The sequence below is a fragment of the Bos indicus x Bos taurus genome, chromosome 9 (genome assembly GCF_003369695.1).
Source record: "Bos indicus x Bos taurus breed Angus x Brahman F1 hybrid chromosome 9, Bos_hybrid_MaternalHap_v2.0, whole genome shotgun sequence".
NCBI classification, from domain to species: Eukaryota; Metazoa; Chordata; class Mammalia; order Artiodactyla; family Bovidae; genus Bos; species Bos indicus x Bos taurus.
Window position 1 is genome coordinate 34,537,062 of NC_040084.1, and position 15,903 is coordinate 34,552,964.

Genomic DNA, 15,903 nt, shown 5'->3' on the forward strand with positions numbered 1-15,903 from the left:
CGCAAATGCTGAATTTGCTCTTTTACAGGTGCGTGGGTCACTTCTAAGTAAGGAAATACATTTTGCTATTCACATCAGTTAGAGGTAAGAGAAAATATTGTCCAATTGCTTCAGAGGTGTTTGCCAAAGTACATAAACTTTGAAATGTGTAAGGCTACTGGAATAATCTTTTATTATGTCTTTTTTAGCATAAGAGGAATTTTCCTTTTTAGCTGCTCCGAATTTTAAAAAATCATCTCAAGTATTTTAAAAAAGCAGTTTAGATACCTTAGAAGTTTATTCAGTCTTAGAAATCCACATTAACACACAGTTCTCACTTGCTTGAGTTTGCCTACGTCCATTTCTGTAAGCCAACTCTTCCAGACTAATAAAATTCATAATATTTCTTAACAAAATCAAATACACTTAACTGACATGCAGAATCAGATGGCTCAGCGAACTCTCGCGCGATTTTAAGACGCTACCGCCAGACGTCACAGGTTGCCATAGCAGCCATCTGTGGAAAAGAGGGGTGGTGCGAGGGGCGGGTCGCTGCTGCTCCTGCTGCTGCTGCGGAGGACCGCGGACGGTCTCCTGCAGGTCTGACTTCTGCCAAAATGAGCGGCCTGGATGAGGGCGACAGCCTCCCTGTCGCTAAAACCTGCGGCCCCGCTACTCCCGACCATGCCCCGGGACATCCGGACCTCAAGCAGTGTCAGAGCGAGGAAACCGAGGCGACCTCGGTGATGGCGGACACAGGTGAGGGCGGCTTGGAGACTGCCGCAGAGGGAGGCGCAGCCCAGGACCCCGCGGTCTGTGGCCTTGCGCTCCGCATTCGAGTTGCTGGGAGTCGCGGCCGCGTAGCGACCAAAGCGGGCCAGAAAGAGGCTCCGGCTTCCACGGAGGGCCTGGAAGCAGCCTCTGCCTCTACCTCTGTGGGAGCCGACAATAGCCAGGAAAATGGCTGTCAGCGTAGAGAGCTGCGCAGCCCTGCAATCGAGAAGGCTCTAGAAGCCTGCGGCGCAGGGAGCTTGGCGGCTCAGATGTTGCCTAGAGCGAAGGCCAAGGAAATGACAACGAAAAAGTGCGCTGTTTCTGCGGCAGGGGAAAAGGAGGGAGTAACAGAGGAGGTGGTGGAGGGAAAGAAGGTGATACAGAAGGAAAAAAAGGTGGTAGGAGGCGCGAAAGAGGAAACCCGGGCCAGAGCCCCGAAGATCAATAACTGCATGGATTCGCTGGAGGCCATCGATCAGGAACTGTCAAATGTAAATGCCCAGGCTGACAGAGCTTTCCTTCAGCTGGAGCGCAAGTTTGGCCGTATGCGGAGGCTCCATATGCAGCGCAGAAGTTTCATTATCCAGAATATCCCAGGTTTCTGGGTCACTGCCTTTCGCAACCACCCGCAGCTGTCACCTATGATCAGTGGCCAAGATGAAGACATGATGAGGTACATGATCAATTTGGAAGTGGAGGAGCTTAAACACCCCAGAGCAGGCTGCAAATTCAAGTTCATCTTTCAGAGCAACCCCTACTTCCGAAACGAGGGGCTTGTCAAGGAGTATGAGCGCAGATCCTCTGGCCGGGTGGTGTCTCTTTCCACTCCAATCCGCTGGCACAGGGGCCAAGATCCTCAGTCCCATATCCACAGGAACCGGGAAGGCAACACTATTCCCAGTTTCTTCAACTGGTTCTCAGACCACAGCCTTTTAGAATTCGACAGGATTGCCGAGATTATCAAAGCAGAACTGTGGCCCAATCCTCTCCAATACTACCTGATGGGTGATGGGCCCCGCAGAGGACTTCGAGACCCAGCAAGGCAGCCAGTGGAGAGCTCCAGGACCTTCAGGTTCCAATCCGGCTAACTCCTGCCCTGTATGAGAAGCTCCTGCACAAGTTCCCCTACCACCCACCTCCTCTCAGACCCATGCTTAGCCAACAGCATGCTGTCATCCCTGTACTTTGTCTTCACACTGGATTATTTTGTCCTTTGATCCTTCTAAATTCTCAAAACTCAGTGGCAAGATAGTTGCTTATATGCCAATGCTGTCCTTCCTCTGGGCCTTCCTGCTCTTCTGCATCCTGTTCCACTGTTCCAAGTGCATGGCCTTCCACTGCTTCTATGCCAAGCACATAATACTGTAGATACCCACTGCCTTCTTTTGCATGCTCTGGGCCCTGTCTGACTATGGCTTCTCCCAGTTTTTAAAGTGGTTGTCTACCACGAGAAAGCTTGATATACTGTTGCAGCTACTTAGCTGGGTGTCATACTTTGTGCTGACTGTCCTCCTGATACCCATGTACTCTGTGGCCAAGTCTTTGAGTTTCACTGCTGCAGGATGAAGCTGATAGAGATGATGCCAGCCAACACCTAAACTGAACAGTCCAGGCCACCAGTAACTGGTTTTCAACTGTCTTCCTGGGTCCATGCTGTCTACCCTGCTGGTTATTTTGCAGAATAAGCAGCTGACGGGTGGGTGGTTACTAGGCATGAATGAGGTAACAGATGAGAAGTTTCTGTGTTATGTTGATCTTATGCCTTTGGTCACTCTGCATTGTGACCAGGTGGTGGTGAGTATGAAGCCCTGTGATACCCACCCAAACCTGCTCTCAGCCTTCTGGATGAGATTTGCACAGGCACCATTCCCTGCCTCTTTAGGAACTATCTGGAGACTTAAGCTCCTGGGCAGCACACAGGAGCCATCCCCCGCCCAACACCCACCCCTTGCTTGCCAAATGGTTACCTGGAAACTGCTTGGCTGTCAGGCAGGTTGGGCAGTCATAATATCACAGTGCCTAAAGCAAAGCTGGTGGGAGGTCCTTTCCAGCAGTTAGCCTTTTTGAGCTCTAGCCAACAAACCACCATTAATCTAGGTGTCCCCTTCTGCACCCATTCTAAACATGACAAAGTTGCCAGGATGGGGCCACCAAGGAAGAGGTATTTCTGGTCTTTGGGGCCTGTTATATATCTTTCTCTCTCTCACTTTCCTGCTTTCCTCCTTTTCTCTTCCTCCTTCTCATAAAACAGTTACAGCTGAGAAAACAAAACTGGCAAAGTAGGCTTTTTGTTTACTTTGCTTTCCCTTTGATTGTGTCCAGGAGAAAGATACTGTGCGTTGGACTCCAGCTTTCTTACTGCCCTCTTCTGCCCTCATGTGTCCACCCCACTTCCTTGAGTAAAGTCTAAACATTTTAAAGGGAACCCTGTAGGGTGAATTGCCAGCTTATGGACATTGTTCTTTGGGGCCCACTTTGACAGCCCCATACTCTTCCTTATCCATTTACCAAAACCTGGGTGTTTTCTTGAGCCTTAGCTTGAGAAGCTGAGGGGAGATCACAGAAGGGCTTCACGACAGACCCAGAGCAGGCTGTGATCCAAGGTAATAAAAACTTAGTTTCACTCCACCTTTCTAAGCTTGGAAATTTTTTGAAGGGCCTCGTACCACTTAGAAATAACCAAGGCAGCGTTTTGAGGGTCACTCCTGTCCTCTGGACTGTTTTTTTCCCCTGAATTCCCACGGGCCTGTATCGTATCACCTTGGCCTTCTTGGCTCTTAGTCCACAGCTTCTGCATTTCCTTCCCTGCTTCTGACCTAGTAAATGAGGGAACAGGCTGCAGTCTCCTTGTGGGAGCTGCTGAGACTCCCTCATTGGAGGTAAGGGGATGTGTGAAGTCTGCCCCATAGGATGTCTGTACAGAGCCGTGGGGAGGGTGTCCTAGGCTGTAGAAACTGAAGGCCCAGGAAACCAAATGAGTTTCCTGCAGGGTCAGCAGTAAAAGGAGAGACACCTGTGGTTTTTCCCAGGAGAGGTGGGAGAATGAAAGCGTTTGATGCTTTAAGATGATGCTTGCAGATGCTAGGTTTTCTCTTCAGTTTTTCCTGACTCCTTGGATTCACCAGTAGATTTTTGTACTCAAATACAAGTCTGAATGTTTTGTATTCTAGCATATGTGGACAATTAATGGTATATGCTCCTTATTTCACTGAGTAAAGTCCTATTCTTTTCTCCATATTTGCTTGCTGGCAAAATTGACATTTACAGCCTGCTATTTGCTTATAATTGAGAATGTGTGCAAAAATATCAAGCTCGTTTCCTGTGCAGTATGAAAACTTTTGTGACTACTCACAAATATATCAGCTTGCTCTGGTCTCTCTCCTTATATAGCTCTATTCTTAGAAATATAATTTGAATATGATCTTTGAAATTGTGCAGATTGTTGCTGTCTTGTGAAAGTATTCTCAAACAGAAAAACATAACTTTGTCGTCTTGATATTTCTTGGTCTAGTAATAACTGTTGTACTTGACATCTTATGTTCCTAACTTGTAGAATTGTTCTGTCAAACTAAACAAAGATAGTACTTTAGTCTTCTCCTGTGTGTTCAAAAGGAAAAATTAATCTGTTACTCTGCTGTTCCTTGTTTTCACCAAAAATAAAAATAAATAATGCTCTGTCTGTTTTGTCTAGGCTAATAAATGGTTGGAAAATCATTAAAGTTATCAAGTTGTTACAGTATCGTGTTGAACCTTTAAAAAAGGCAATAGTGCACCTTCCAAGAATTTTTGCTTGGAAAATGGAGGGTTCAGGATGGGGAGCTCATGTATACCTGTGGCGGATTCATTTTGATATTTGCCAAAACTAATACAATTATGTAAATTTTAAAAATAAAATAAAATTAAAAAAAAAAAAGCCCAAATGCTTATTCATAAATATATTTCCTATACAGTCAGCATAGTTTTTGGTGGTAATTGAACTGCTGTGTATTGATTTTTGTCACTTACCTAAAATACTATTTTCAGTGGAGAACTGTTTTCTATTGCACAGTCATTTTTTTTTACTTAAATTTATGTTAACTATGTCCCATCTTTGGCTCATTCTTTACTTGATGAGCTTAAGATAGACTTTTGGAAGACTTAATCATTGGATATTCTCTAAGTACTACTTAAATTCTTTTCCTACAATAGTGTGGTGCTCTAAAAAGAAAGAAAAAATAAAATATAATGTCTTGAAGCAAATGATACCAGACATCACAGTGTCAGTTACCAGTAATGTCTTGCTTTTCAGCATCTATTACATGAAGCTTTGGGAGATAAATACTTCTGCATTCTCTGAAGCAGAGAGCAACGAATACTACAAGGTCTGCATAAGTGAATCACTGAATGTTTTTAACCATCTAAACAAAATTTTGACATAAATGGCCCCAAATTACTGATTTGAATTAGAGATTGTTGATTAAACCTACAGGTAAACCAGACTTGCTGACTCTTGATGCAGTTCTTATTTGCAAGCTTTATTTGCTGAAGTGTATTCTAGACCTGGAGAACTTTTAAGTATTAGCAAAGTTTTCCTTTATAAGTTTTATACTCAACTTCCCCATACTATGTTCATTTCACCTTTTCAATTCAGTGATTACTTTCTGCATTGTCAACCATCTGTTTCAAGCATTATCTTTTTATCCTATTTTGGATATAATCAGAAAACGTCATTTTTGTTGGTTTATTATCAGCTTCAGTCTAACCAAGAGTATTCGTTTTTCTAGTAGGCTGGTGCTACTCATTTGTCACAGATTAACATGGTTTCTGTTCTTTTTAGTCCAATAAAATTAGACTCAGCATTTTCTTGGATTCACTTACTACACAATTGGTTAACTCAAATAACCCTGCTCCATTTCTTTGCATTGCCTTTTTGTTTTTATTCCTCTGTTCTGGAACCCAAAGTCTTAAATCAGATCTCCAAACCAGTTAAGACTTTCTCTCATCCTTTTCTCCAAGGAAGCATGACCATTTGTGGTCTGCTCTGGCCACATTATCCTTTGAGTACTTCATAATTTTCTTGGTCCCTATATTAACAGAATATTATCGGGCATCCTTTTCTATTTTTCTGGATATTTAGCTTAGGCCAGATACCCACAAGATTTTCTCTGACCTTCCTTATTCAGGCGGGCTCCTCTTCCACATCACTCCGGCTGCTGCTTTTGTTTCTGCTTTCTGATGTAGTACATGAGTACATCAGTAGTTTTCATCATTAAAAACAATCCCCTCAAAATGACCAGTATTCCTAATTATTGAGTTCCTGGTCTCATAGAGTTACAGTTTAAGCCTTCAATATCTGATTTTGCATCAGATACACATCCCTTGGTTTGACAGTCCAGAGATCTAACAGCAGGTACTTAAATGTTGTTCTTAGGTTACTGTCATAATTCTGAAAGTTTTACTATTCCCTTTTAAGTAGCTGAGAAAACAGCTCAGAAAATTGAACTAAATTGCCTAAGATGCAAATCTCAAACTTAAATTGTTTGATTTCAAGCTAGGGTAACTTCCACTATATCACAGACATCTGTATTAAATTCAGCATAAAACAAAAACCCTATTATGTGAGTATTAAATGGAAGGTTATTCTTAATGCCTTCATGATGGTCTTTGAAGAGATTTTTATCAATTAAGATTCCATAGTTAGATTAAAACACTTCTGAACTTACATATGTAATAATGATGTTTGGTGCATAAATGAAATTAACAGTTCATCAAAGGGAATAAGTGCAACAAAATGACATAACAAATTTTAAAAATTGTGTATTTCATTTCTGCTGATAGCAATGTGACTCAGTTATATATATATACATCCTTTTTTTATATTCTTTCCATTATGGTTTATCACAGGATATTGAATACAGTTCCTTGTGAATAGTAGGACTTTGTTGCTAATTCATTCTATGTATAATAATTTGCAACCCCACATCCCCATCTCTTGGCAATTGCAGTTCTGTTTTCTATGTGGGTTTTGTAGATGTTCATCTTGTCATATTTTAGATTCCACATATAAGTGATATCATATGATAGTTGTCTTTCTGACTTGGTTCATTTAGGATGATAATCTCTGGTTGCATCCGTGTTGATGCAAATGGCATTGTTTTTTTTTATGACTGAGTAGTATTGCATTGTGTGTATATATACACACCCTATCGTCTTTATTCTTTGATCTGTTGATGGGTGCTTAGGTTATTTTCATGTCTTGGATATTGTAAATAGTGTTGCTGTGAACACGGGTGTGTGCATCTTTTTGAATTATAGTTTTGTCCAGATATATGCCTAGGAGTGGGGTTGCTGTATCATATGGCAATTCTGTTTTTTAGTTTTAAGGAACCTCCATACTGTTTTCTGTAGTGGCTGCACCAACTTATATTCCTGCCAACTGTGTCAGAGGGTTCCCTTTTCTTTACACTCTCCAGCATTTGTTTGTAGACTTTAATGATGGCCATTCCTACCAATGTGAAGTAATAATTCATTGTAGTTTTGATTTGCATTTCTCTAATAATTAAGCTCCAGTACTTTGGCCACTTCATGCGAAGAGCTGACTCATTGGAAAAGACTCTGATGCTGGGAGGGATTGGGGGCAGGAGGAGAAGGGGATGACAGAGGATGAGATGGCTGGATGGCATCACTGACTTGATGGACGTGAGTCTCAGTGAACTCCGGGAGTTGGTGATGGACAGGGAGGCCTGGCGTGCTGCGACTCATGGGGCCGCAAAGAGTTGGACACGACTGAGCAACTGAACTGAACTGAACTAATTACCAATGTTGAGCATTTTTTCATTTGCCTATTGGTCATCTGTATTTCTTTGGGAAAATGTCTTTAGTTCTACCTATTTTTTGATTAGGTTGGGTTTTTGTTGTTGGAACTGTTTGTGTATTTTGGAGAGTAAGTCCTTGCCAGTCTCATTTGCAAATATTTTTTCCCATTCTGTAGAATTGTGTTTTTGTTTTGCTTATGATTTCCTTTGCTGTGTAAAAAGCCTGTATGTTTCATTAGGTCCCATTTGTTTTTATTTCCATTGCCTTAGAATGACCCAAGAAAGAATTGGTATGATTTATGTCAGAACGTTTTGCCTGTATTCTTTTAGTTTTATTGTGTCATGTTTGTCCTTTTGAGGTTGTGTTTGGTGTGAAGAGGGTGTATTCTAACTTCACTGATTACATGTGGCTATCTAACTTTCCCATCAACCCTTCCCATCAACCCGTTTTTTTACCCATTGTGTATCCCTGCCTCCTTTGTCAAAGATTTATCGACCTTAGATGCGTAGATTTCTGGGCTGTCTCTATTCTGTTCCACTGCTCCATGTGTGTGCCAAAAGCTACAAAGCTACTGTAATCAAAACAGTATAAATAGCACGACAGCATGCTGCTTTGATTACAGCAGCTTTGTAGTATTGTCTGACATCTGCGAGGCTTATGCCTCCTGCTTTGTTCTTTTTATTCAGGATTGCTTTGGCAACTCTGGGTCTTTTATGATTCCATATAAACTTTAGGATTATTCTAGTTTTCTGGAAAGTGTCATGGGTAACTTGACAGGGATCACATTAAATGTGTAGATTGCTTTGGGTAGTATGACCCTTTTAACAATATTCTTTCAACCCGAGCATGAGATGTATTTCCATTTCTGTGAATTGCCAGTTTTCTTAATGTAACTCTCAGCTTATCTTTCACCTTGTCAGATTTTATAGGTTTTTGTTTTTTTTGATGTGATTTTAAAGGGGATTGTTTACATTCCCTTTGTTAGTGTAAAGATGGCTAACAAACACATGAAAAGATGCTCAACATCACTCATTATCAGAGAAATGCAAATCAAAACCACTATGAGGTACCATTTCACACCAGTCAGAATGGCTGCGATCCAAAAGACTACAAATAATAAATGCTGGAGAGGGTGTGGAGAAAAGGGAACCCTCTTACACTGTTGGTGGGAATGCAAACTAGTACAGCCATGATGGAGAACAGTGTGGAGATTCCTTAAAAAACTGGGAATAGAACTGCCTTATGATCCAGCAATCCCACTGCTGGGCATACACACTGAGGAAACCAGAAGGGAAAGAGACACGTGTACCCCAATGTTCATCGCAGCACTGTTTATAATAGCCAGGACATGGAAGCAACCTAGATGTCCATCAGCAGATGAATGGATAAGCAAGCTGTGGTACATATACACAATGGAGTATTACTCAGCCATTAAAAAGAATACATTTGAATCAGTTCTAATGAGGTGGATGAAACTGGAGCCTATTATACAGAGTGAAGTAAGCCAGAAGGAAAAACATAAATACAGTATACTAATGCATATATATGGAATTTAGAAAGATGGTAACAATAACCTGGTGTACGAGACAGCAAAAGAGACACTGATGTATAGAACAGTCTTATGGACTCTGTGGGAGAGGGAGAGGGAGAGGGTGGGAAGATTTGGGAGAATGACATTGAAACATGTAAAATATCATGTAAGAAACGAGTTGCCAGTCCAGGTTCGATGCACGATACTGGATGCTTGGGGCTGGTGCACTGGGACGACCCAGAGGGATGGTATGGGAGGGAGGAGGGAGGCGGGTTCAGGATGGGGAACACATGTATACCTGTGGCGGATTCATTTTGATATTTGGCAAAACTAATACAATTATGTAAAGTTTAAAAATAAAATAAAATTAGAAAAAAAAAAAAAAAGAAATGCAACCAATTTCTGTATGTTAACCTTGTAGCTTGATATTTTGCTGAATTAGTTTATCAGCTCCTATAGTTTTTCTGTGGAGACTTTAGGGTTTCCAGTATATAGATAGTAGTTCAATGTATAGAAGACTCTAGTAATAGTCATCTGTATGTAATGAGTTTTACTTCTTCACTACCAATTTGAAAACATTTTATTTTCTTGTCTGATTACTGTTCCTAGGACTTCCAATACTGTGTTGAATAGAAATGGTGAGTGGGCATCCTTGCCTGATTCCAGATTTTAGTGGGAAAGCTTTTGGTTTTTCACATTATATTGGTTTTGAGTTTGTAATAAGTAGTTTTTATTATGTTGAGATATGTCCCCTCTATATCCACTTTATTAAAGAATTTTTATCTTAAGTGGATGCTGAATTTTATCAAATGCTTTTTCCGCATCTGTTAAGATGATCATGTGGTTTTTGTCTTTTTGTTGATGTGGTATATCATATTGATTGTTTTACATACATTGAACCATCCTTGTGACCCTAGGATGAAACCAGCTTGGCCGAAGCATATGATCTTTTTTCTGTTGTTGGATTTGGTTTGCTAATATTTTGTTGAGAATTTTTGCATCTATATTTGTCAAAGATATTGTCTTGTAATTTTCATTTTTGGTAGTGTCTTTGTCTGTTTTTGGTATTGGGTGATGGTGGGTTCATAGGCCTGTGTGCTAATATTAAACTTAAGTCCTTTGTCCATTTACACAATTTTCTTGCTTTTTTACTTCATGTAACTTTATTATTGAATATACAGCTTTTGTTCTCCAATATTGTCTTTAAAATTTTTGATGATTATTTTTCTGGCACTTTTTAGAAACAAATAATAATTTTAAAAGTTTAAATACAATTCAACAGATCATTCATTAGAAGCACTGACTGCTCTGCTAGTAAAGTGGGGGGAAACTTGGATATAAACTTTAATTTTCTTTTGACAAATGGAAAAAACTGAAAGGTGGTAACTTGTTCAGATTTCTTAGGTAGGTACTGCTGACAGGAGCACCAGAACTTCTGACTTGAATGAATTTCTTCCACTCCTCAGTGGCTAAAAGAATGAAATTAACTTACTCGGAGGTTCTCATTTTTCATATTAATAATAGCAGTTTAGAAGTATTTAAAGATATATTATTCTTTGCCATTGACAAAATAAACATGCATAAGGAAAAATAGCTTTATTTTTAAAAGAAATCAAAGGTATCCATGAAAGTATACATGAAAACAGCATCTTTCCTTGAGCCCTAAGCTTGATTGTGCATGCTCTTTATTATATTCCAATGAGATTTTGGAAATAAATTTCAAAGACATTAACATTTATTAACAGATACTGAAGAAAGCTACTAACTTTGAGAGAAAAAAATTCAGTAACTGTTTACCTACCCTGAGATACTCAATCCCACAATATATTGGGGATTATTTGAGCATTTAAAAATTTAACAAAATATTTATCTTTTCATTGCATCTATCAACATGTTAAACTCTTGGCTACAAACCAAGTAAAATGATGGTGACCAGTGTTTTCTGATTCTGTCCATGATGGACAGAGTGAAATTACAGCATAAAGAGTAGCCAGGAATTTATACTGTAAACATTATCTGGGTCCAAACATCTTGCAACAAACCGCTATTAATATGACTACACATAGCACATAGAACACAATAATCCTGGACTGCAATACATCTATAAAACCTTTTAAAAATAACTTTTTTCAACCTCTTTTTTCATTACCACTGCCCCTTGCCCTAGAAGAAAAAATATATTTAATTAATAAATTTAGCTTTAAATTACATTTCTCCCTAATGAGAGAATTTACTAAGGAATAAGATTTTATTGTGTAGAATAAAGATATGGAGAACCATAATCCACTGCATTAAGATTTTTTTTACACCAAGAACCAATTTTTGCCCCACTGAGAATACACGACTTAAAGTGAATGAAAAGTGAAGTAGACATTAGGGAGGAAAATGAAGAAAACATTAGGGAGGGAAAAAAAAAATTAAACCCTAATGATTAACACTGGAGGCTCAAACAGTTGGCTTCTTCTATCATCCAGGTCCCATTATGGCTGCGAGGTCTCAGAAGACATCATGTCTATCTCCTTGTTTGGGAAATTAGGAAAATAGCATAAAATCTGATAGTTTGGAATAATAATTTAATCTTACTAGACTTGGTGTTTTTGACTGTAAATTCAAACAACAGGTATAGATCAGTTATTCTCAATTTTGGCTGCATTTTCCTGGGACATATTAAAGATGTCAATGTTCATCTGTATCCCCAGATCAATTAAACCAATGTCTGGAGGTTATAGTCTAGCCAGTGGTTCTTAAACTTTGGTGTGAGTCATACTATAATTAAACACAGATTGCTGGGTCACAGTCCCAGATTTTCTGATTCTGTAGGTCCGGGATGGGGTGTGCAAATTTACATTTCTATCAAGTTTGCATCTGCTGCTATGCTAGTGGTTTGGGGACCACACTTTGAGGGCCACTGGTCTAGGTAAGTGTGTAAATATGTATGTGTATATGTATGTATGTATGTATATACGTATATATAGCCCCAGGTAATTCTAATTTCAGAACTACTAGTATAGAAAATATTAATAAGATTCTTTTCAACTCTAAGATACTGAGATTTTAACATAATGAGTGTCGTTGGGTATCAAGACAATCTCTATAGAAAGGAGACCTATGGAAAACATACCAATTTCTTGGTCATGTTTCATTAATAATTTTGTTTCTATAAAACATTTTACAGTAGTTTTTGAGAATTAACATGTTTACAGTACATTTGCTGCATATATGGTTTTCACTCATTTTTTGGTAAAGATAGTTTATTTGGCTGTCAGTTTTCCAGCATTTGATAAGACCAATGGAGGGTTTGGATAATAGCCTGCTGTTTTTGAATTATTTGAAGAGAACCTTGTAAATTTGTAGTCCAGGGGTAATTCTGAAAAAAAAAAAAATTATTCTGCAGATCTCAGAAGGCCTTTTATAAATATAAACAAATCAATATTTGATAGTTATTTATAGTAAAAGTTTTTAGAGTTTCATAATTTTAATATTTCTTTTGTCACCAGGATAGGTTGCACCTGGAATGAACAGTGTAGATGTCTTTTCCTATATAATGTACAGTAATATTTAAGTCAAATTACATTTAGAGATATTGCAAATTATATTCAGAGGTCTAACTAGTGAATAAACTCCTTTATTGACTCTCTACACAAAAGTAAATACACAAAATAGGAACACTCCTCTGATTTGTTTTTTAAATTTAAACATCTCTAAGCCTTTATCCAGAAACTTATGTAACTGGAAAATGAGAACTAATCATCTTCATGCATGTGTGTGTGCTAAGGTGCTTGAGTCATGTCTGACTCTTTGTGACGCTATGGACCCTGGAAGCTGCCAGACTCCTCAGTCCATAGGAGACTCCAGGCAAGAATACTGGAGTGGGTTGCAAAGCTATCCTCCAGGGAATCTTCCCAACCCAGGGATCAAACCTGGGTCTCTTATGTCTCCTGCATTGGCAGGCAGGTTTTTTTTATCACTAGCTCCACTTGGGAAGGCAATAATCTTCATAGCCCTGAACAGTAAGAGAGTTATGAACAATAATCTTTGAATGCTTAGCTAACTAATTCCAATATGCACAATATGGCAACTTTTCCATACGATAAGCATCGCACACACACACAGCCACAAGAGGAATGTGTGGAGAGAACATAAAATTCGTACTTTCTCGATTGTGGGACATTGTGACATTTTCATATAAATATCTCAAAAGCTAGCCTTCAGATATATTCTTCCTAAGTTTCTTCAAAGAACCATTACCATAAATATTACAAGTGAAACATTAAGACCTACGTCATGTAATGATTATTCATTCCACATGCAGATACTGGTTAGTAATCCTTATTTCACAAATTTTACAGGTAAAACATCATTTGGTAGTACTGAGTGTTCTGAAAATGATACTAAAATAAAAATTATATTTTAAATGCCAGTAAGAATCATTAAGACCCAAACAGTTAATCCTTACGAGGAAAAAACTAGTGCTGAAAATTGCGAAGAAGGAACACTGCCTTTCTGAGGTCAGAGAAAACTAAGATTACTTTGAATAGAAAAACATTCAATATTTTTCAGTATTAGTGAATTTCACTGGTCTTCACTGCTTCAAGTTAGCCGGAGCATATTTTCAGCCATTAAAAAGGCTCATTAAAAAGCACTGGAAATAAAATTGATAAAACTGAGTTTCAAAAATAGTGCACCTGAGGTTCTGGACTTCTTGTAAGCCACCAAAATGATACAGGCTAAGAGGTGACCCAACTACCTCTTTCTCTGTCTTTTCTATACATTTCCTAAAGTAAAGGTAGCTATTATTAAAAGGTTAAAATGATTACATTATCAAAACACTTATAAAACAAACATTGCAGTAATATATACTGCAAACTTTTATAATATCTATAAAAAATGCTTCTAAGAAATTCTGAAAGAGATGGGAATACCAAACCACCTGACCTGCCCCTTGAGAAACCTATATGCAGGTCAGGAAGCAACAGTTAGAACTGGACGTGGAACAGATTGTTTCCAAATAGGAAAAGGAGTACGTCAAGGCTGTATATTGTCACCCTGCTTATTTAAATTATATGCAGAGTATGTCATGAGAAACCCTGGGCTGGAGGAAGCACAAGCTGGAATCAAGACTGCCAGGAGAAATATCAATAACCTCAGATATGCAGATGACACCACCCTTATGGCAGAAAGTGAAGAAGAACTAAAGAGCCTCTTGATGAAAATGAAAGAGGAGAGTGAAAAAGTTGGCTTAAAGCTCAACATTCAGAAAACTAAGATCATGGCATGTGGTCCCATCACTTCATGGCAAATAGATGGGGAAACAGTGGAAACAGTGGCTGATTTTTATTTTCGGGGGCTCCAAAATCACTGCAGATGGCGACTGCAGCCATGAAATTAAAAGACGCTTACTCCTTGGAAGGAAAGTTATGACCAACCTAGACAGCATATTAAAAAGCAGAGACATTTCTTTGCCAACAAAGGTCCATCTAGTCAAGGCTATGGTTTTTCCAGTGGTCATATATGAATGTTAGAGTTGGATTATAAAGAAAGCTGAGCACCGAAGAATTGATGCTTTTGAACTGTGGTGTTGGAGAAGACTCTTGAGAGTGCCTTGGACTGCAAGGAGATCCAACCAGTCCATCCTAAAGGAAATCAGTCCTGGGTGTTCACTGGAAGGACTGATGTTTAAGCTGAAACTCCAATACTTTGGCTGCCACCTGATGCGAAGAGCTGACTCATTTGGAAAGACCCTGATGCTGGGCAAGATTGAGGGTGGGCGGAGAAGGGGACGACAGAGGATGAGATGGGATGGCATCACCGACTCAATGGACATGGGTTTGGGTGGACTCTGGAAGTTGGTGATGGACAGGGAGGCCTGGCGTGCTGTGGTTCATGGGGTCACAAAAAGTCAGACACAAATGAGTGACTGAACTGACTGACGCATTTAAATGTCAATGAGAGAATCACATCTAACAGAAAACAGACGAATAAAGAAACTTTCCCTGGTGACTCAGATAGTAAAGAATTCACCTGCAATACAAGAAACCTTGGTTCGATCCCTGGGTCAGGAAGATCCCCCGGAGAAGGGAATGGCTACCCACTCCAGTATTTTTGCCTGGAAAATTCCATGGACGGAGAAGCCTGGTGGGCTACAATCATGGGGTCGCAAAGAGTCGGACATGACTAAGCATGCAAAGAAACATTACATGAATTCAGGAAGGTTTCAAGCGATGATGGGGAGTATCAGGTTTTTCATTCCCTATCTCCTTTAAAACAGAATGTTATTCTGTCTTCCAGGTAGCACAGGAAGCAGAAAGTCTACTAAGGTTAAGAAACTGGGTATGGAATAGCCAAACTGAGGTCAGATGACTATTCCGTTAAAAAAAAGGATGTCCAGATTGGGGTTCACCAAGAGGGAGATATTTGCATCTGTCTTAGGAAAATCACTGTTGGGTGCTGTTTGGAAGAAAAGAGAATGATAGACAAAGAACCAAATTCTTGTTTACCACAGTAATTTTCTATTAAACTGTGTACTGAATATACTATAATATCAACCACATTATCTAATAATTATATGAACTGAACCAAAATGAATATTCATAAACAGTAAGTTCAGTGTAAAATAATGAAACACAGAAATACAACAACTCTTGTGACTTTTTTTAAAGATATTGACAGGATAACATTTATATAAAGATTTTAAAAGCCATGACCATCATACTGTTTTCCTTTCAGCCATTTTTTTTTTTTTTTGTACTTGCAGGTAGATTACACAGTCCTATCCAAATTTACTGAATATGTTACTGAAATAATTTCAAGTTCTATGCGAGAGG

General features: G+C 39.1%; 2 protein-coding genes across 3 annotated transcripts in view; one reads left to right on the forward strand and one right to left on the reverse strand.

The window, feature by feature from the left end:
- The first annotated feature begins 490 nt into the window (after positions 1–490).
- Positions 491–4,476, forward strand: TSPYL4 (TSPY like 4). Its single transcript, XM_027551157.1, has one exon. It carries the CDS (start codon positions 597–599, stop codon positions 1,839–1,841), a length of 1,245 nt encoding a protein of 414 aa, XP_027406958.1. The 5' UTR covers positions 491–596; the 3' UTR covers positions 1,842–4,476.
- A 6,184-nt stretch (positions 4,477–10,660) lies between these two features.
- Positions 10,661–15,903, reverse strand: part of NT5DC1 (5'-nucleotidase domain containing 1) — a 112,315-nt gene continuing 107,072 nt past the window's right edge. For both annotated transcript variants that reach the window (XM_027551160.1, XM_027551159.1), the window contains exon 12: positions 10,661–12,446. In XM_027551160.1, coding sequence (XP_027406961.1) covers positions 12,331–12,446 — 116 coding nt within the window. In that variant the 3' untranslated portion in view covers positions 10,661–12,330. The remainder of the gene's footprint in view (positions 12,447–15,903) is intronic.

Excerpts from the sequence above, each read along its gene's own strand:
- TSPYL4 (XM_027551157.1), top strand. The coding sequence starts at position 597 with ATGAGCGGCCTGGATGAGGGCGACAGCCTCCCTGTCGCTAAAACCTGC.